The 22,932-nt window shown below is 43.8% G+C and overlaps 2 protein-coding genes and 1 long non-coding RNA gene across 3 annotated transcripts; 1 reads left to right on the top strand and 2 right to left on the bottom strand.

Moving 5' to 3' along the window:
• Positions 1-1,842: 1,842 nt before the first annotated feature.
• On the bottom strand, positions 1,843-8,551 carry ACDO1 (Protein kinase superfamily protein). Its single transcript, XM_087318266.1, has 14 exons — positions 8,195-8,551; positions 7,800-8,006; positions 7,629-7,718; positions 7,388-7,534; positions 5,946-6,110; positions 5,647-5,787; positions 5,349-5,528; positions 5,051-5,246; positions 3,469-3,596; positions 3,314-3,385; positions 3,021-3,124; positions 2,788-2,941; positions 2,449-2,518; positions 1,843-2,246 (listed from the first exon to the last, which is right to left on the bottom strand). Exons 1-14 carry the CDS (start codon positions 8,525-8,527, stop codon positions 2,182-2,184), a joined length of 2,052 nt encoding a protein of 683 aa, XP_087174392.1. The 5' UTR covers positions 8,528-8,551; the 3' UTR covers positions 1,843-2,181.
• Positions 8,552-9,134: 583 nt separating this feature from the next.
• LOC147865455 (uncharacterized) lies at positions 9,135-9,566 on the top strand. The gene is made up of 2 exons (XR_015529656.1): positions 9,135-9,173; positions 9,351-9,566. It is a non-coding gene; the product is annotated as an uncharacterized LOC147865455 (long non-coding RNA).
• Positions 9,567-10,781: 1,215 nt separating this feature from the next.
• Positions 10,782-11,996, bottom strand: LOC147865454 (PKS-NRPS hybrid synthetase cheA-like). The gene has a single exon (XM_087318668.1). It carries the CDS (start codon positions 11,994-11,996, stop codon positions 10,782-10,784), a length of 1,215 nt encoding a protein of 404 aa, XP_087174794.1.
• Positions 11,997-22,932: the final 10,936 nt, after the last annotated feature.

Genomic DNA, 22,932 nt, shown 5'->3' with positions numbered 1-22,932 from the left:
CCATGACTAGATTCACGTCCTCAAGAAACTACGTACCAACCTAGCCAATGTCATGTTGGGGTTGGACTAGAAATTTACATTTATCTCATTCATAAGCTAGTTAAATATCTTGTCCATTTTTGTTGGTTCACCATGAAAGGTCATGAGTAGAAAACTTTCGGATGAATAAAGACTATCAGGCTTGGTAGTTATTCACCTAGTACCAAACCAAAAGCAAAACCCTCTTCTCCATATCACCACCATTGTTTCAAGATGCACTAACACCTAACCTTTTATCTAGATATGGTGATTGCACATGCACAACATGAATTCAAAGAAGTTTAATGTTCAAAAAACATATTCAAATCCCAAATGGGTAAAACTATATTTGTTGAATTTGTCTCACAATTTATGTTTAAGTGTTAAAGTTTTTTGTGCAGAAGAACCTTCGGCCAACTATTTATAAAATAAATCTACATCCTACATGAGTGCTTTGCAACCTCTCTATTTTCAATTGTCTCTGAGAATATCAACTACATATGTTATTCTAGAGTCTAAATAAAGGAGGCGATTTTATTCTTGCTACTAATTAGCAATGGGCCCGGTTTGGTTTCGGTTTGGTTTTGGTTTCTTGGCCTTAAAACCAAACTGAACTGAACCAAACCATTTATATAAACAAAAACTAAACCAAACCGTTTATGAACTTTCAAGCCATAAAACCAAACCATTTAAGAAAAGGTAAACCAAACAATTTTAACCAAAACCGTTTAGGGAAAAGTTGAAACCAAACCGAGCCATTTAATAAAAAGTTTAAACTTAACCACATTTAAGCCAAACTAATTAAAAAATTAAATAAATAAAAATACACTAAATAAAATAAATGTCTATGTTTAAATAAATAAATAAACATTAATTAAGCCATTAGATTAAATAAACATTTAAGTTAAGTGAATTAAATAAATAAAAAACATAATTAAACCATTAAATTACATAAACATTTACGAGATAAAAAAAGTTAGCCTAAAAACCTTTAAACCAAACCACTTAAACCTATAAACCGATAAACCCCAGCTTTAGAACCAAACTGAATTAAAACCAAACCGTTTATTAATAATTATAACCAAACCATTTACTTATTTTGGAACTTATAAACCTTTAAACCATGGCTTAACGGTTTGGTTTGGTTTGAGGCGAAATCAGGCTCATTGCTACTACTGATCATATTCATATAACCAATAAGATTGGTTGTGGGTAACATATGCTATTTGCCATCATGTAAAGAATGCAAATGACAATCCATATAAGAGTATTGGGATTAACTATACACAAACTCACTGCTTGTATTAAAAATCAAACTTTGGGAGACTTGAAAGTACAAATGAAAAAGGTGAGACTAGTTTTGATCTTGTGAGGATTGCAAAAGAGCATGGTAAACTAGAGGAGCTAGTTCAAGAAAGGGCATCTCATTGTTGGTGGTGCTATAGTGAATAGTTGGTCAATAGCTTAGGTAAGAGTTCAAAGAACTCACAATACTACATTTGTATTACTTTCTCCAAATTGCCTTGCTTTAATTGGATCCTTTTTTCTTGCCAACTGTTTGGCCACTTTTGGTTTTCTATACATAAATTCAACTAGAAAATTATGCCAAATGGGGGTTGTGTGAATGATGATTACATATTGAGATTACAAGAAAAATTATATCAAGAATAATCATCTACTAGTATCTACATTCAAATGGAATATTCCACATTTACTCATGAATTGTGATCCATCCATTCAAACAAAATATTTTCCTCGCAAAGATAATGTAATAACAAAAAATCACCCCCACTTTCTCTAAATTAAAACCACAAATAACCTAGAGAAGATAAAATAATGTATTCATAGAGAAACTCATAAAATAAAATAAAAACGACAAATTACAAGTTACAACAGTGTCGATTATGTGACATAGTTTGATGAATCAAATCACTATAATTATACACAATATGAAGACTACAACACAATACATTTATACATACAAATATCGATTAATATCCTGTACCTTTCTTCTCTAAAGTGTGGTCTTTATAATACACTCTTCTTGATGATTTCAAATCGGTTGGGTCATAACGAAATGATTTATATTACATCCTGTATTCACCGTGATGCGGTAATGAGTTCACGGTTACATCCATTCTTGGCATGAAATATATATATAGATCAGTTATCAAGAAGAATTGAGTCACTCCAGGATAGCATCACATCCCTGGTTGCAGCAGGTATTCCTGGTGGACAGTTTTATTATTATTATTATTAGCCAGCTAAAGTAATTAAAATGTACATCTGAGTTTCTTAATACAGTACATTACACATGTATACTATGAATGTATGATATGGAGAATTTGTTTGCATGTATCAATGTCTATGCATGCAATGATCACATATACAAACATAGAATATAAATGTGTGTGAGAGAGACAAACAGACCTTGGACTACATCCAGCACCAGATTTCCCACATTAAACTCTCCTTCAACAAGTCGATAAATATCCATGAGCTGAGGACATTAAGAGCATCGTTAACACATTTAATAATAAAATCCCAATTCAGGTCCATTTGTGATCTTGTTAATTTCCCAAACCAAAATATACAACCACAGGAGAAATATCTTCCAATTAAAAAGTAGAATAGGTGTGCAAACCACCCCTAATGTGGTCAGACCAGATCCGACGGTGTTACTGGTAGTGTGACTCAATCATCAAGGACAGGAAATTAAGTGGTTATACAACGTTCATTCAATTATTTAAGTACCATGCAGTTACTGACCTCACGGACGTGTAATCTCGAATCCTCAGTAAATGCCAATATGAGTTGTCGTCTTATCGCAGCATCTGTGAGTACAACCTTGGCACCATCCTTTATTGTATCTGTGAGATCCAATTTTGCAACACTCGAATTTGAAGATCTTATCACATCACGCCTGCAAATTTGACCTTGTATTGTAAAACCTCCAATGAAGGATTAGAAGAAAGAAACAAAATCATATAAAGATATCTTACCCACTCCTTGCTTGTAGTGGAGTCATCATCTCGACTTGCTCCCTTGCAAGCGTGATCAAGTTCTCAAGTCGCTTCCATTGGAATAACCCATCTTTGAATAAAACCTGATAAAAAACAGTCAAAACATTCATGCATTCATACATTTGAATTAATTCAAACATTTACTGTATCAGATGCTGATTCAACCTTTTAATTAACTTCAAATTTAACCCTAGATTATTCATATGCTCATCTGCACAGGGATAGTATTCCAGCATGGAATAGCCCCACAAATTACAATGTAAAGACCATACCTGGATTAGACGCTCACGTAGGGCAGGATCCGGATCAGTCAATAAACGCTTGGCAACATATGGGTAGGCGACCTATACCATCAATAGTGAATAAATGATTGTTTACATTGATCCCCGATTCCAAAATAAAAAACATGTAGACTGCTGTTGGTTACCTCCAGAAACTTAAAATCTGGCTGAAGTGTTAGACATATTCCTTCTTGAGTTAGAAGAGAGCGTATGACTAGAGAGAATCTTTCAGGAATTCTTATTGGATACTGATATACCATCTGGTTGAATTTGGCTATAAAACCCAACAATGACCTCAGTGTGATACACAGCAATACATATAAAACGCTACATATCAAATAAATAAACTCTTCAAGGATCAAACTGATTAGCATTATTTCTTTGCATGATTTTGGTCGGAATGCGTAGTTTCAAAAAATACCCAGCAGATCAAGTATGTGGGTCGCCATACTTATATGTCACCAAGACAAAATCTTTATCTAACCAAAGGCCAAGATTCAAAGCAATAACCATCTGTGGAAACAAAAGATTTCTCCGACCATAAAATGGGCTCCCATATTTCTATTAGCATATTTTACAATACCCACCATCATTTTAACACTCATGGATTCTGGAGTCTAGACTTGTGTCTATAAAAAGAATTTAGGAGACTTTCTTCACCTTGTCTATGGTACAGTATTCTGGTTGGAAGATGCTGTGAGTGGAATATTTGTTCTATCATGTCAATATACTTTTAGAGGTACCAATAATTACAACTTCCCGAAATTTCTGAAAAGGAAAAGGTCCACCATCTTATCCTTTCCTTGATTTCCTTACGACCTGGCTTAATGGAGACCAGCAGAGGTAAGTTTGAATTAAATTTGCAGTTTGGACATAGTTGTTTCATTCCATTGGCTTTACTATTCTGATTTTACATGATCATATATATTGGATGTGAAATATATTTGGGTAAGCTGCAATTTGGGCCTATATGCCTGGTTTCATAAGCTCTAAAGTAATTAGCTATAGTTGGCTCATCCAGTACTAGTTATGGGTTATTCTACATGACTGAAAACAAGAAAAGTGATAATAATTACAATGACTTGAACTCAAGTAATGCTAATGATATAGAGGGGTGCAAAGAAATCTGCTTGGATACCAGTGATTATATTGCTGCATCATATAGGGTGAATGATGGAGCTTCCTTAGGGTAATCTTACCACATGGCTTCTCATGAATGGCTATGCCACCGATGGCATTACTCTATTGATGAAGTTGTTGGTCTCCCCTTCTAACACTAGCTTACCAAGTAACGGTGGGGTGAAGAGAGGAGTGATTATTGGGGCAGTTGTGGTGGTGGCTGTCATCTTACGTTAGTTGTCATTGCCATCATTACTCGGCAGTCAAAAACAGGAGGTCAGGGATGTGGATTGATGGGAGACTTCTAAATACTTAGTGAAATCCTCACAAGGTTGGTTCCAAAACTTGACTTGATCCACTCAAAAACAAACCGTTAAAAAAACATTCAATTTTGAGATTGAGAACATCTTGGGGCTTAGCATACCAAAAATCAGTCAATTAGTTCATATATACATTTCTCATCTATGAATTAGTTCATAAAGAACTTTTCCCATTCGAGATGTAAAATCAAATTGATGGAATGTGGAAAATCAGATACTTGCAACCACATTTCATCAGTTCATAAAGCATGTCTCAAACTATATGTGAATGAAGGAGCAAGATTTTTACCAGTTACAGAACGGAAATTGAAGTCAGACAATCCCTTCCCAGTAGAGTTTTGCCAAATTGCTTCTAAAGCCGGTACAATGGGAGTCAAGTCTGTCCCAGGTGCAAGGAATCCCAACCTTGTGAAATCATTTGCCATCTCCACATAATCTTCATTAACCGCATGTACCACTGCATCGATCAGAATCTGCTTATTTTGCTGTTTTGATAAGACATCAAAGTAACTTCTAGGTTAAGAGAAATCAAATGGTAACTATTGCTACAGCAAGAGAATAAAAGTGTTGGTACTCCATGAACTTACCTGACTTAAGACTGCAACATTTCCAAAGTCCACATATGCAATGCGTCCATCTCGCATGGCAAAAATGTTCCCTGGATGTGGATCACCATGAAAGAGCCCAAACTCAAGTAATTGTCTTAAGGCTGCACTCACTCCCACCGTTATAAAGGCAGGCACATTTATCCCAGCATCTTTAATAGCCTGCATTTAGTAGATACAGCTTTTCATAACATGGGATTTCAGGCTTGATCGATATGGTGACCACATTAACCGTTTTTCAATATTAAAAAGAATATAGATTGATTGATTGATAGCAAACCTGTGGATCAGTGCAACGTATTCCATCTATCCATTCCATTACAAGAACTTTCGGTCCACATAGATCTTGATACACTTCTGGTATTTTTACTGTTCGGTCGTTCTTAAAATTTTCCAAGAAATCTTTGATATTGCGAGCTTCCTACACAGTAGAACCAAAAACCACCAGCACCTGCATTAAAAACATGTCACATCAAAAGACCAACCGAAATTAAATTTTCTTGAGAGGATTCTTCTCCTCAAAAGAAAGTTTTGACGCAGACTGCATCATGTACACCGAGATGGCTAATCGCAACTCACAAGTGTGTAATCAAGCTCTTCAAGAAGCTTTTCACCAAATTCATCTACAATAAGCTCTGCATTGCAACCAAGCTTCTTCAGACTCACACCATTTAGGAAGGACGCCAATGTCCTGAAAAGAAATAAATCCCTGTATATGATGGGCTCTATTCCTGGTCGCTGAACCTGTTAAAAATCCAAGGCATGATAAGGGAAGTTTTATGACTACATCAGAAGAACAGTATTCTCCACTTTAATAAACACATATTAGTCTTCAACGACAGAACCCAAAAACGGAATGATGCATTCAAAGAAAGTGGAAGTCAGAATGAAGAATATTTTTCTTAGGTAAAATTTTTATTACCATATACAAGGCATACAACAGGAAGTAAATAATAAAGGCAACATTTCATGAGTGGTTTGCAACATCATCATTCAATAATATCTTGACTTCATGCCTCTTTTGACAAAACACCATATAATGGCAATGTGATTGATGCTATCGACACTAAATCATCCCATGTGAGAGAATTTGTGTTTAAGTCGTATGGCCCTTAAACATGTAAAACTTCCAAAGGACTGTAATACTCAGTGAACCACCAATTTAGTTGAGTTTCCTAACCACACACACCTCATGTAAACGATGAAAAATATCCTTAAGCTTTAAGACTGACTAAGCCTTAACTTCACATCCACGGAGCTAGATTACTCCTACACAGAGAAGCTGAAACCTATTCGCAAATATTGGCACCCCTATTGGTATTTCTTTTTATTGCTAATTAATAGAGGGACACACGATAAGATTGAGTCCAAACTCTCAAAACAGAACCAGTTGTTAAAGCCTGTTTCAGCAACTAAAACCCATACATAGCAATTTCATGGCTCTCCACTATGCATAATAGAAAAGAAATCAAATCAGCTACTCCTGCTGATTCCAGCACTCTAAACTGACTCTCCATAAGATCTAAAACTGAGTTTCAAGTTCTACATAAAAAGAGGTTTTTTCATGCCAATTTTTCTCATATTGCCAAGTGCCGCCTCCTAAAAAACAAATATCAGCCCACTTGTCCACTGACCCCATTGTTTTGAACTTTATTTATATTTGAAAAAGAAACTTGAAGAACATGAATCATGTGCCATACTAGAGCTCCAAAATGGAAATGGTCTCGACTCTCGCGTGATGCAAACAGTTCTCATGTATGGGAGACATTAAAACTGCTTTGTCAATCGAGATCATATGATCAGGATCACAATTGGCATAAACTATGCCTATTATTTATGTTTCAGAAAAATAACGGAATCTTGCAAGTTGCCAAACAATTATTTTATCCAATAGCGAATGAATTTACTACAAAATAAAAATTACAGAGAGCACAATGAACATATCATCTAGTTCAGATGTAGACAACTGTGAAAAATCAATTCAGGGGTTCTCCCTAATGAATCTTGAGGAAAGGCAATACCTTAATAGCAACCTCACTTCCTGTGCTGCGGAGAGTGGCCTTGTACACCTGCCCCAAACTCGCAGCAGCAACCGTTTCTGCTGATATCTTACTGAATACTTGTTCAAGAGGTGCATTCAACTGCTCCTCTATGATGTCAAATGCAATCTAAATAGATACAACAACGTATATGAGGCAATATGCATCAAATCCTCTCATTATATCAACATGAATTTTAAACAATGGAACTACTTGATCACACCTTGTTTGGGAATGCTGGAACATCATCCTGCAATATGCAAAGCTCATTCATATAATCCTGACGAATAATATCCGGCCTGTTTGCCAGAACCTGCATTAAAAAATAAATCGGTAACAACGCCGCAAAATATGTACACAACTTCCAGATGAAGCCTCACTAAGAAATGACTACCTGACCAGCCTTAATGAAAGAGGGTCCTAGATCACAGAGCAGATTCCTCAACTGTTCCGCTCTGTATGCCACCATCTCTTCGCCCTTGCCAATGAGACAATCGTAGGAGAGGCTACCCCAGTAGTATCCCAATTTGAAAAGAATCTCTGCCCCCCGTGAGATGACCGAGAAAAACGAATCAGGAGAATCTACAACTCTCTTCCGGACCTGTACAAAAGAGACCATTTTTAATGGTAGTGATTACCCAGTCGTAAGACTCCCTCTAATTTACACTCTTTTCTGTACATGTGGGTGTAGCTGGAAATTATTTAGCAGAACAATACATGTCGGAAGAGAACGAAAACAGAGAGCGGGTAGAGTGGAGTTACAAGTAGTAAAAGACGAAAGGAACTTACTCCTTCCGGTGTGTACTTTCGGAAAGGTATACAGACACCACGCTCGAGGTCAAGCTCGTCCATGGCAGTGCTGGACTTGGGATCAATAGAAGGAACATCTATGGCAGGGCTACCACGGCGTCGAAGGAGAGTCCGAGCAGAAGATGATGATGATGATGATGATGATGGCGGTGATGAAATGGCCAAGATTCGGGAACTAGAGATCCTCCGCCTCCTCTGCCTCCCTCCAATGATGACGAAGAAGGGAGCTTCGGCGGCGGCTGCAGGGCCATAGCCGTCGAGCTGAGGAGGGATGCGTAACCCTAGGAATGGATCTGTGGATGGAGTTGCCATGGAGAGAGAGAGAGAGAGAGAGAGAGAGAGAGAGAGAGAGATGGACACAGGGAGTTGCGTGGTTTTCCTGCTCTTGACTCAGAACAGGGCCTGTGGCTAACCTTCTGCCAACACCAACCAATCTTCTTCCTTTTCTTATTTTGGACAGAACAGAACAGAACAAGAACAGAACAGTCTCCTTCGTTTTCCTTCCTTATCCGTTCCTGCGCTTCTGTCGTGGGCGAAAAGGACAGCCCCCTCCTCCATCGCCGCCGGCGTAGAAGCTTTTGCCGTCTTCCCTTGCTTTTTCACACGGTTCGGTTCGGTTTGAGCCGAAACCGAGCCCATTGCTAAGGTTCGGCTCGAACCGAACCGTTAAGCCATGGTTTAACGGTTTATTGGTTCCAAAAAATTTAGTGGTTTGGTTTGGTTTGGATTTTCGATAAACAGTTCGGTTTTGGTTATGTTCGGTTCTAAAACTTAGGTTTATAGGTTTTTGGTTATTTTTTTTGGAATGCGCTATTTGCCCCCCATTTTGGCTATTCGCCCCCCCTAAAAAATAAAAAAAACTTTTTGGCTATTTTGGCTAAACCACCACCACACCCCCCCCCCCCCCCAAAAAAAAACGAAAGGGGACACTCTCTTCAATATCTCTCAGAGATATGGCGTAAGTTCCTCTCCCTTCTTTCTCTTTCTTCTTCTTCTTCTTCTTCTTCCTCAAGTTTCCAATCAATTCTGTGGATTCCTTTTTCTTTTACATTTATTCTTCGTTTTCCTTCTCCTTGGCGCGCTATCTTTGATGATGAAGAGTTAAAACGATGCCTTTCCTTCTTCTGAACTGTAGGTTTCCGTGGACGCTCTGAGAGTGGCCAATGGAATCGATGGTGATACCATCTATGCAGGAGAGACACTCGTTATACCTAACTGAGGATCCATGTCACTCTTTGATGATTTCTACTGGACTTTTATCCTATAAAATCATCTGATTTTCTTGTTACGGAATTTGAAATGAAAACCATTCTTGGGTAAAGAAAAGATAACAAACTTTTCTCATAGTTAATTGTTTCATATGCATCGAAATCAAAGAAATGATGTTTTGATCGATCTTGAATATCTCATTTTGTGGCCATCTTAAGGTCTCCATTGGTTGAATGATTTTCTAGGGATCTATAATATCTCAAACATGATGGCTTGTGTTTCACATGAATCTCTTACTGTAAACCATATTCTAATTCTCCCCTTACAATAATGTGGTGTTAATAGTATGCTAATGCCAATTCATTGTCTTCTGTGTCATCTGATAACATGTTCATCATTTACCATCTTTTGTCACGTATATTTCTGTTTTGTTTAGCAATATTCACTGTATGTTAGTTGTCTCTTATGTCTGGTGGTGGAAATAGGAAACAAGCAACTTAAATAGGTCTAGCTATGTCCATGGATCAAACAAAGCATTGTAACCTGAAACTTCTCTAAAGATACAACTTATGAGTCACCTACGAAGTAAAGTGAGAATGCTTATATCTTATTTCCCAATAACACTTAAAACAATACCTTGTTGGAACAAATCTGCTTGTCTAAGACAAAGGCAGTCGTAGACTAGAATTTCCAACAAGCTTATTCCCCCCAACGAATGATAGGGCATAGTTAAGTAAGAGGTCCTTTGTTAAAACCGTATTCCTCTTCCAGCCAGAGGATGCAAAAGAGATTAAACCAGTGACTTGTCAAGTGATTTGGTTGTTGTTGTGAAGTACCAAATAGCTAAAATGAGTTATATTAATGGAAGTCAAATACAACCTTCTTTGTATTACAAAAATAAAATAAAAATTGTGATAGTTCTCACCTCAGCCAAAACAAATTTGTGATATATATCAACTATTACACTTTACAACCTCATAAAAAGGTTTATCAACTATTACATAAAAAGGAATCATTGTCAATAACATTCTTAGTACTGCAGGGGCAAATAGCCAAAATGGGGGGGCAAATGCATATCACAAGTGCGTGCATTGTGACCAGCTTGACCACATTTGGAACATTTGCGACCGGTAGAGTACTCAAATAGTGACTTCTCCCTTTGGTTGGCCTTTTTGTTCTTCGACCCTGCAGGGTGACCTCGCTTCCTAGTCACCACCATTGGATTGGAGAGAGACTGCAGTGGTGCCTGACTTGCTTCATCCAATCGTGTCATGAGAACAACAACCTGGTCATCGTCAGTTTCATACAATCTTTGCTCGATTTTCCTCATCAAACGCCTTCTGGGAGACAAACATGGCTAAACTATAGCGACGTGTTGAACCACTGAACACGCAATCAAGTGCCATTGACAGTGAATATCTTCAATATGGAATCTTTGATTTCTTTGGATGCATCTCAAAATGTCATGACAACATGGGACACCAAAACTTGATCGAAACAACCCCATACATTCATCACCATAATCGTTGTGAATAACTTTCTTGTACTGCTCCAGTAACTTGTCTAATGCGTGTTTGGATATCTTCTTTACTAGCGGCCTCATGAACTCGAGTGCATGTCGATGTGCCTGTGTAGACTTGTCAAACTCCATTTTGGTGTTCAATTCTGTTAGTTGTGTGTCCAGTAGTAAACGAATTTTCTTGAATACAGTGAGCAGATCGTTATTTACAATGCCTAAAACCCTCTTGACGACATAATGGTTGCCTTCACTGCGAGAGGTGCTGGTCATTCCAAAGTGAGGGAAGCGACCAATCCAATAACGTACAATCTTGTCTTTGTGAATCAGCCAAGTCTTGTATACATACTGCACCAGCGCATCATGACTTGGTCGCCATTTCATTTGAAACGTGGCCCAGTTTGCCTCAAAATCTAGCTCGTTGGAAGAGTATAGAAGCTGGTTCCAGTCGTCCATATAGGCGTTTGTGTTGTCGGTGCTTGCAAACTTCGTCGTTGCATAGGCCATAATGTTTTTGTTGACATGCCAAATGCAAAGCAAATTCTTTGTAAAAGGGAACACGATAGCAATTGCAGTCATCAAGGCAAGTTCTCGATCAGTTACAACTACTGATGGCTTTGTCACAAATTTGAATGATTGCAATGCCCAAACATACATGGGTTCCGTCTCGTTGCATATGAATGCAAATCCAACATTGAACGTACTATTTGTGGCCGTAATTCCAACGATGTTGAGCAACGACATGCCAAATCTATTCGTTTTGAAGGTGCAATCCATGACAAATACCACATTGAACCGTCTGGCAAGATTTGCCGACTTTTGATGACAAAAGAAAAGGCCATTGATTGAGCCATTCGAGTTCACCTTGGAATTGAAGATAAAGTCGCCAGTGGAGATCTTATCGTACAACACTTGAATTGGCGAGCGCCCGTCAAGAAACTCGGCTCTTGCAACCACTTTTTCGTTGTAGATTTCTTTCCTGGTGGTCCATTGATTTCTGGTTTTTTCTCTCAAGTAGGCCAAAGTTGAAGCCGCATCAGTTCTAGCATTTGCCATGTCTCGAACAATGGCTTTTTCTATTAGTTAGTCTACGAGCCGTTGATATACCACCGAGATTGTCATAAATAGGATGATTGTGTACAATGGTTGCCTTTTTAATAGTCCACTGTCCCATTTTCTTCAAGAAGTTTGCTCTAACGAAGAATGGGCAGTCCATTAGACGAGTCCCTGTTTGTCTTTTGCGAGTATCGTCAGTCAAGCCTAGAGGGTTGCGATATTTTCCCCCATAGTAGCACTTGAAAGTGACTTTTCTATTGTCGCTATGCTTATCCACCACAACGATGATATTCTGAGCCAAAATAGCCAAAATAGGGGGGCCAAAATAGCCAAAAAGTTTTATTTTTATTTTTTAAGGGGGGCAAATAGCCAAAATGGGGGGGCAAATTGCGCATTCCTTTTCTTTTTTACCTTAATAGTTTATTCATTTAATGGTTTAATTAATGGTTTTTTATTGATTTAATAAATTTAACTTAAATGCTTATTTAATTTAATGTATTTTTGTTTATTTAGATGTTTAATTAGTTTGATTTAAGTGGTTAGGTTTAAATTTTTTATTAAATGATTAGGTTTGGTTTTAACTTTTCCCTAAACGGTTTGGTTTTAAATGGTTTAGTTTAAATACTGAGAGTTCATAAATGGTTTGGTTTGGTTTGGTTTCTTTGCCTTGAAACTGAACTAAACTGAAACCGAATCGCGCCCATTGCTACCCATTGTTACATAGAAGGCCTCTCCCTCCACACATACACACACACACACACACACACCCCACACACACAAGGTCTTCTAAACCTAATAACCCCTTTGGGCCTTTTAACTTCACCTTTAATGTTTCTACATGGTCTCGATGTCCTTCGACTCACTCATTCCCTCTCCCCCTTTCTGATGTCCGAAGAGAAACAAAATATCGTGGCGCCTCGCCAACCGAGGATGTCCATGTGAAGGTAATACACATTCTCCCTTATGGAGGAAATGTGATTCCAAAGCCTGATGTCATGCACCAAATGACTGTCCAATCAAACATTCCACAAACAACTTTCTACAATGAACCAAAGATAGTGTTCAATATGCCACGAGTAATCACATTGATGGATACATGTGGGTGCAATATGTGACCATACGAAGCCTGCCTTTATTAACACATGTGGAATGTGCTCTAGTTGGCAGAGACCCATGTTGGAGTAGGTGGACGATGATTCAAATAAGCCTACCAAGGAATCTATATCTAATGTGTTATGATTATGAAGAGGAGAGACACATATGAAGGTCTCTATGGACGTTGGAAGATAATGAAAATAGTCCCAATGTGAAACTAATATAGCTAAACATGAGCACAAAAAAATACGTGATGTGGGTGGCAATACAAAGACAACTTTTCAATATTGAAGATTGGTGTTTGAGTAGGAAATAGTCTTGCAAGAAGCCCTAAAGAGGCAAAAATTGATCAATTAGAAGAATGTCAATGGATGCTTAAAGAATACTAAGAGAGTGCTCTTAAGGAGGGAAACTTGACTAAACAAAATGGAGTGTCTTAGGGCTGTGGAATGGAGGGATATGGAATACTCACTGTGCTACTAGATTATATGCTATCCATTCCTCTTAAAGATTCAATTGAATTCACGGATCCAAATAGCACAAAATAGAAGTCGCCTAGAGGCAAATCTAGAATGAAGGAAAGCGATGATTGCAAATATCTAACTATAGATCATTTGGTCTTGTTGAGAATCAAGCTCAACCTAACATTGTGCGTGAACACACCTTTCATAGACATTACCAGTCCGTGACAACACCCTTTGAGAATCTATGAGCACTCAAAGGTCAAAAGTCACACCACTACTCTCTACACGTGAACTATGTGTCATCGAATCATATTCTATGACACATAACTAATGAGTTTCATATTCCTCATGACTAATGGGTCTTGACTCTTCACATTCCCCAAGAGAGTGATTGTTGACTAATATAGTATTCTATACACATGTATAGAATACTACGGTACATTCTCACCACACGATATTATATGGTCATGCCCATAACATCAATCTAGCCCACTTGCCTCATTCTGACTGTGTGTTGTGCTCTACGCCAACATTCAAGAAGAACCAACTCATCATTATCGTAGTGCGACTACATAGCTCGTGTTCGAGAGAGAAGGAAAAGAAAAGAAGAAATAAATCTTCATCGACAATGAATACTCAAATGGGGAGCGCTATCCCTAACGAGAAGCTAGATAGGAACAACTTTGCATCTTGGGAGTACAAGATGCACCAATACCTTGTCAGTCAAGGATATTGGAGCTACATCAAAGGAGCACAAGAAAATCGACCTGACCCAAAAGACGCTGATTACTCAACATGGGAGCAAGCGGCAAGCTGAGTGATGTATTGCTTGGCGACATGTGTTCATGACCACATGCTCGGCTACATTCGAGCAGCCGAGATGTTGAAAGAAGCATGGGGGAATCTACGGAAGATTTTCGCGGCCAACACAACCGCAAGAAAGCTTCAACTCCGCCAAGAGTTGAACAATATCCAACAAAGACATATGTCCATCACATGCTACACCTTGAAGATCAAGGAGCTTTGTGATTCGCTTGGCTCGATAAACGTCAATGTGGAGGATGATGAGATGGTGCAAATATGCCTCGGCGACCTTGCACCATAGTTCGGCGCGATGAGGATCATCATACTAGCATGAGAGAATCCTCCCTCTTTCTTCAATCTTCAATCCATGTTGTTGGTCGAAGAAAACCATGTTCGAACAAGGAGCAACGCCTCCGAAGGCCACATGCTTTACTCACACTCAAACAGAGGAAGAGGATGCGGTCGTGCAAGAAGAGGCTGATTCGGCCAAGGACAAGGCAGATGAGGCCCGATTTATGAAAACAACTTGCAATTTCGGTAAGAAAATGGAAACAATCGATGAATGTTCAGAATAAGGGGGAGCCACCATTCCGGTCCGAGCTGACAAACCTCGATCAAATATGGATATTGCGGCAAAATCGGCTAGCACGAAGAAGAGTGCCAAAAGAAGAAGCGTGAGTCGGCTTCCACAAGCTGACAACTTACCAATTACGCCACCAACTCTGACTATGACGATCATGGTGGAATGTTCGTGATGAGACATAGAGCAAATTCTATGTTGGCTTCTACTTTGAATAGTGCCTCTAGTTTGGAAGACGTATGGTTCGTCGACTCCGGTGCCTCGAACCATATGACGCCTCATCAAGAATGGTCCTGAGAACTTCGAGAGCTAGACCGACCCGACTATGTTGAAACTGGAGACGACACTACTCATCTGTTTCGACACATCGGCAATGTTCCATTCGAAAAAGAAGGTAACCAAACTTACATTAAGAATGTCTTGCATGTACCAACCATTACTAAGAATTTGGTCTCCGTTGGCCAAATTGTTAACCAAGGGATGCAAATTCGATTTAATCAAGGCGATTGCTTCATTGGGAAAGAAGGTCTACTCGTCACTCGTGGACGAAGAGAGGGCCGAATGTTCATTCTCAACTCGTACAAGATGAAAAAGGCACCAAAGTTGACACCGACATAGAGTTGTGGCACAACCGGATTGGCCACATCAACCTCCAAAAGCTCAAGGCAATGCAATCAAAAGGAGTTGTCATCGGACTCCCGACCTTCAAAGAGAAAGAGATTGAAGGTGTATGTGTAGCTTGCCAATTTGGCAAGCAACATCAGTGTCGTGAAGATCGTTCACTACGCGCGGATCGTGAGGCGGAACCGCCGATGTTCTGGGTCAGAATGACTCGAAGTTTGCACTAGCTTTAACAAGAAATGATTTTAGATGGATTGAGAGAGAGAGAGATTGAGATTAAGATTCCAAATTTGAAACAAATTGAGAACGATTGAAATGGAAAGAGAGATTAAGATTGAACTCTTGATTTTAGATTTGAAGAACAAGATATATCATCAATTAGATAACGAATTTTCTTCTCTTAATTTCATAATTCATACATAGCTCCCTTTGATCTTTTTCATCCACTCTTTTATAGATGCCCCCATGCATATGATGCATGTGAGGTTTGCCATTTGGCGCTCATGCATTACATGTGATGCATGATAACCATGTCACTCAATCAAGCTCTAACATGATAGTAAAAACATTTCTAAAGAAATGTCTTGGCTTAGTGGTAAGTTCATTGCCTCCTATCTTGGAGGTGCAAGGTTCAAGTCTTGCTTGCATCCCTTTGATTACAAATTTCTAATAGGTTTTTTAGTTTAGATGATTTTGTTCATTTCACACCGAAATCATCGCGATCAACCTATACGATCGATCCGTCTATCTGGTCCGCTTCCGACCCGGTGATCCGGTTCGTCCGTTCCGATTTCGGATTCGGCTCTGCCAAAACCATTACGAGTAGTTAAGCCACAATTTACTCCAAGAACATTCTGTGCTCCACACATAGACAAAAAGTAATAACTTCTGGCTCTAGTTATATACTGTGGGAGCCTAACTTGTCCTATCTATGTGGGATATCTCACAATTTTGTTTTTCTCTTCTTCTTCTCAAACTTTACACTCACATAACTCGACACTCATTTGTCCATTTCACATGTAGTAAAATGCATTTGGAAGCTCTTGAAGACATCAATCTTTTCGTACCAAGATATAATATAATATCTTCATTATTATTATTCCATATTGTGTGTGAAGAATCACACTCGATTTTGTACATTCCATGCAATTTTCACACCGTTGGCGAAAATCTTTACGACATCCACCCCCACCAAACCCCACGTCCTCTGGTACGTTGTCGCGTTGTTACGCGCGTTCGTGTAGAAAGGGGCGGGACCACGGGGGTCTTGGACCGAGGAGCGAGAGAGAGAGAGAGATTCACCGACACGTAGAAGCGAGAAAGAGAGATATAGAATGTAACGGTTAATTATTATGGCAATAGATTACAAACTCCGACAGTTACAACTGACAAAGCAGCGATGGACCCGACATGGGGACCCTACTCACGCACACCGACGACAATCACACGACTCAAAGAAACAGGAGGGGGCAAAGGGAGCGACCCTACTGGAAGCACACGGGCTGTCCACGAAGCAGAGGCAACGACCTCCCGACACCCGTAGAGAGCGACAATTCGAGACGAAGAGAGAGAGCTCTGCCTTCCGTTGTTGAGGTATTCCTCGCGGATGCGTGGAATGAGGCGGGACCTCTGGGGTCCTGTACCGAAGAGCAAGAGAGGAAGGAGAAGAGACCCTCTACGTGTGAGCGTAGATCCACAGGGACACGGCCCTTCGACGCAAAGACGCAAGTGGGACAGCGACACAGAAAGACACGAATGTATGTATGTATTAACAAAGACAAACAACAAAAACACGAAGTCGGTTACAACTGAACAGGCCGGCGAACAGATGCCGATGCCTGTTCGTAAACGCACAGAAGGAGAAGAGTAGGTTGGAGGTGCTGCCGGAAGCACTCGGGCATTCCTCAGAGCAGCGCGAGCCTCCCGAAAACCTGCACAGAAAGCAGCCACGGAGTTTGCGAGCCAGAGAGAGAGAGAAGCCTTCGCCCACAAACCGACAACACTTCGTCCTCGACTCTCCGCGATCCCTTCCTCCTCCTCATCTCCCTCCTTTTATAGGCCAGGAAGGAGCCGTTTCCCCTTTACTTCTTACCTATCGAATCTACCTGCCTAGGATCTCCTATGTACAACGTAAGGCGCACGTGCATGAAGAGCCGGTTCCTACGCTCCGGTGCACCGATTCCGCTTGTGGACGATTTTCTTCACGACATCCGCCCCCACCTAACCGCGCATCCACCGGCATGCGCCAAATTGAGTTGAGCCAGAGAAAACCGGTCCAGCCTTTATTCCCCGCCCGTCGGTTCTTCTTCGGTTTCAGATCGTTCGTCGTCTCGGTCCAGGTTATCCGGATCCGGCTCGTCGTCGTGACGCTTCTTGAACGCTTTGACCCGCTTCCCAGCTACCGGTATCGCCATTCTCGTGCCGTCGAGTTCCGCCAGATGGTACGTCCCGTTGTCATTGGCGCTTTGTACCACGTAAGGCCCGAACCACCTTCTTGCGAACTTCCGTGTCGCTCGGTGCTGGTTGTCGAGGCTGCTGTCGTAGATTAGCACCCAGTCGCCTTCCTCGATCTTCTTCGGTCGGAGCCGGTGCGTTCGGTCGAACCGGGCTTTGTTCCTCGTCCTTGCCACCCGAAGCTTTTCCGCAGCCTGCTCCACGTCCTCCGGTCTTCGCTCGAGCTGCCGTATGCGCGCCGTCAACAGTTCCTCCCGGCTCATCTCGTCTCTCCAGTCCACGGTTGCCCATGAGGAGATCGTACGTTCCATTGGCATGATCGGCTTCTGCCCAAACATGAGCTCTGCCGGCATGAATCCGGTTACCGAACTGTGCGTAGTTCGGTCCGCCCACAACGCGTAAGGCAACAGCCGTGGCCAGTTCCCGACTTGTCCTTCGCATGCCCGAACTAACGCCTTGACGATCGGTCCGTGTCCGCGCTCCACCTTCCCATTCGCCTCCGGATTGTACGCAGTGGTAAGCGAGAGCTTGACTCCTAGCCGGTCGAACAGCTCCTCGGCCTCTTCGGCGTCCAACTCCCCGCGATCAGCCACGATCTTCCCGACGCACCCGTACCGGCATATCACGTCCTCAATTAGGAACCGACATATGGCCGCGGTTGTTTTGTTCTGAAGGGCTCGACCTTCCACCTGGTTCGTCAGATCTTCCCGAGCCAGGACCAGATACCGCATCTGTCCTACTCCCATCGGCATCGTCACCAGATCTACCATCCATTTGAAGTGGATGGTCGGAGGGTACGTAGGGTGAAGCTCGTCCTGATGTCGGACTACGGAGTGCATCTGGCAGCTCTCGCAAGTTGTCACGAACCGATGCACGTCCCGGTACAGTTCCGACCACCAGTACTTCCCCTTTATCTTCTCGAACGTGGCCCACGTTCCTCGGTGACCAGCCCAAGGGCTGTCGTGGTAGGCCGTCAGCAGCTCCTCCTGTTCTTCCTTCATCGCCACCACCCAGAGCGGGACGTCGTTCCTCTTCTTCGGGTGCTTCCATAAGTATCCGTCCCGGAGAAAGAATCGGTATGCTTTCTTCCGGATCCGGTTGGCCTCGTCCCTCGTCCATGACGCATCCGGCGTCATTGTCCTCAAAAACCCACCGATCTGTAGCCACTCGCCGTCGTACTTGCTCTCGTCGAAGTCGTTAAGTGCCGGAGTGCTCGTCCCATCGGTCGTCACGTACGCCGCCTCAAAGAAGTCCACGCCGACTTCTTCGTCCTCCGAAACCATGTTGCCCTCGTCATCAAACCTCGCCCTCGAAAGCATGTCGGCCATGGCGTTGTCCTTTCTGGAAATGTGCCGTATTTCCGGATCCAGGGACTTGATGTACTCTATCCACCTGAGCATCGCCAGGTTCGGTGTCGCGCATCCGGAAACCATGCCGAGAATTGGCAGGCAATCCGTCTTGATAATCACTTCCGTCCCGATCAGGTAGTCTTTGTCGGCCTTTACTGCCGAAACGATACCCCAGAGTTCGCGTTTAACCTGGGCGTACCCTCGCTGTCGCTCACTGAGGACCTTCGTGCCGAATCGGATTAGGAACCGAATGCCGTCCCTGTCTTCTTGGTTGACGACCCATCCGACCCCGGTCGGACTCGTATCCACCGTTATGTATACCGGGGTACCCTTCTCGTATACAGCCTTCCAGAGCGCCGGTGCTGCCGCAAGAGCTTCCTTCAGCTTCCGGACCGACTCCGTGTGCTCGTCTCGCCACTCGAATTTTCGCCCTTTCTTCAGCAACCCGTATAGCGGCTCCGCAACGTGGGCGTAATGCGGGATCCATATGTGGTAGAATGCGCATGCCCCCAAGAACCTCCGAACTTCCGTAACCGAGCTATAGTCGGTCTTCATCGCGGAGATGGCTTCTACCTTTGTCGGAGACGGCTTCCGGCCATATGGTCCACATAGGTGTCCGACCACCAGAATTTCTGATTGCCCGAAGGCCGATTTCTCCCCCGAGAAGGTGAGCCTCGCATCCTCTAGCCTTTGTAGCACCTTCTCGCAGTCGTCGATGTGTGTTGCCACGAATCGCCGGCATCCGTCCGGCCCGACTGTCTCATTCTTCTCTTCCATCGGGCACCCCTTGATCGGGATGTCATCTAGAAACGGCATGGTGATGTCCGAGATGCAATCCCTCAGTACCTTGTTCATTGCATTCACCATGTGGGCCACCGAGTTGGTCCCTCCTTGTGGCAGGGTACACATTCGCAGTAGGCTGAGGGGAGTCCGCATCGTCGTAATGTCTCTGCTCTCCACGGCTAGCTGGAACTGGTCATACCCCGAGTACAGATCACCGACCGAGTAAATCGACCTTCCGGCGAAGGCCTCCGCGAACTCGTCTATGGTCGGTCCGATTCCTGCGTTCCGAATGGTCACTCTGTTGACCGGCTGCAGGTCCTGAATGAAGCGCAATGTTCCGTTTTTCTTTGGTACGGTAAACCATCGGTTCGAGTATGGCGCGCTCGACGGTTCGAGAATACCCATATCGACTTTATGCCTCAGTAGCTCCATCAACTCCGGGATGTGAGCTCTTGGTACTGGAATCGGCTTGAGATTCCACGGCACATGCGGTACCGTGAATATCACCATCGGCTCCACGATCATCGGGTCTAAGCACCCAATCTCTTCCGGCGAGAACGCGAAGGCTTTCCCGTGCCTTCCGAGCATTCTCCGAAACCGGTCTTCCTGCGCCGGTAGTAGGAACCCGCCCCCACTGATCTTGAGCTCCCGGAGCGTCCCGTCGGTGAAGGTGTGTCCTATGTAGGCCGGATCTCGTAAACTGGGGTCCGACGCAACCCCTCTAATTCGGGACTTGCTGCCCTCCGGTAAGGGTGCCGCGACTGGCCTTACCTTCCGGTCCACAGTCTTGTACTTCGTGCTAACCCGGGCTGTCCGATCCGACCCGAGCCCCTGACTGAAGTCCGCGATGACTCCGTACATCTCCTCGGAACATACCGGTATCGTCTGGTCTTCATTAAGGTCTTCTCCTGCTACCTTCCTCAGCATCCCCAAGGTGTCGTCGAAGGAGACCGCCTCCACGGCCCCGCTGATTTCCTCGTCCGGGCCGAGAACTCCGCACGCTCGAAGTCGCTCCTTCGCCCTTGCCCTTTCTCGGCCAACGATGCCGGCTATCATACACCCTCCGTTGTTGGAGAAGCAGAATTTTCTACCTATCGCACAAGGTTTCTTCGGTTTCGGTTCTATCGTACAGTTGTGGGGTCTTTCCCGAGTGTCCGGGCTATCTCGTCCCCACGCCTTGGCAGCCCTCTCTAAAAATCCTCCCGGTTCTCACCACCGAGGGATTCGCGGTTTTGCTCGTGGTTCGGCCGCACCGTCAGAAATTGGACCGAATGGCGTCCGTCTTGGCTTTTGACCCTTGCGTAGGCTGAACCGTTGTCCAGCACCTTGGTCTCCATTCGCGCCGCCGTGATGTATGGTCCCCCTAATATGACCGGGTGCGAGGACGTCTCCTGTATGAAGAAGTGCTGGTCAATCTCGACGTCGCCAATCTTGACTCGCACGTTCGGGCAGGCCCCGTGCAGTTCCTCGGTGGCGCGCATCGCCGCCCGTATCTTCCACCCGTGCTTGGTGTTGATTGGCCACTTTCCCTTCTTATAGAAGTGCATGGACATCAGGTTTATTTCCGAACCGTGGTCCACCAATGCCACCACCGGTTCCTGAACATCTCCGATCTTCACCGGGGTCTCCGTGGTCGCTCGGGCCTAGTGCGGCTTTGAATAGTGGCTCTCCGCCCACTCATCTTCCAGCGCCATGTCGTCGATGTGCGTCGTTCGCACCTCCACCGGTCTTTCCGGTTCCGTCTCCGTCGACAGCCTCTTCCGTTTCACCAGGTCCACAATGGAGTCGTGGAACTCCTTCTTGGCGATCCCTAGCACCTCTCGCAATGACAGCTCCACTTTGCTGTTGAGGATCCGTTCTTCTAGGACCTTTCGTAGGTCCGTAGTCCTTTCTATTTCCGTCCCCAGTCGGTATCCGCCCTTCCTGGGGTTATCTTGCGGGCTGGACCCACCGACATCGTTCCGTTGTTGCCCGAATCGGGTCTCGTACCGTTGTGAGGGCCCGACCGCTCCGACTTTCCCCACCCGTTTGTCTTCAACCAGAGCCTCGTAGTTCCGGCAGGCGGCTTCTACAAAGCCCGTCTTCTCCTCGACCGGATCGCTCACCCGGTTATTTCCCGGACCCGTCTCTCAGCGCGGTCCGTTTCATCTTTCCTTAGCCGTGCGCCGGCAAGACCTTCCAGCATTGCCGACCAGAATCCGTCTTTGCCCTCCTTTCGGGCCTCGCTGCCCCTGACCCGAATGCCGGCCGACGCCGAGTAGTGGATGGCCTCCACGTGTCGGGCCGCTGCCTCTTCCATCAGTCTCTTCATTCCTCCTCGCCCGTCGTTTCGGTTCAGGGCCCTCCTGGTGTCGCCGGCGTGCACCCGGCCTTCCCACAGGTACACCACCCGGTTCCTCAACGCCTCTACGAAATCGCCGCAGTCCTTCCGAATGTGGCCGACCTCGTCGCACCACATGCACCTGTTCCCCGCTGCCGGCCGTCGGTCACGAGCCGGTTCGCCGCCTTCCCTTCGAGTCTGGGCGATCTGGAGATCCTTTATCGCCCGCGTCAACTCCTCCAGCGCTGCTCCTCCGGACGAGCCATTGACCATGCCGGTCAAAGCCGAACCGGTTTCGAGCCATTCCCGGGTTTCTTCCCTTCGCACTTGCGGTGCCGGTTCAAGCCTCCTTGCTGTGACAGAGCCCGCACCGGCCGCCCCGTTGTCAGCCCATTCTCGCCGTTTGTCGAAACGGCCACAGACTCTCTTAACCGCAGCCCAGTCGGTTGTCAGCCCGTCTTCGGTT

This window comes from Azolla caroliniana, unplaced genomic scaffold (assembly GCF_043228905.1).
Source record: "Azolla caroliniana isolate FFs.n. ecotype wild unplaced genomic scaffold, voAzoCaro1.0.p SCAF_4, whole genome shotgun sequence".
Classification (NCBI taxonomy): Eukaryota; Viridiplantae; Streptophyta; class Polypodiopsida; order Salviniales; family Salviniaceae; genus Azolla; species Azolla caroliniana.
This window is presented reverse-complemented; position numbering and strand designations above follow the sequence as displayed.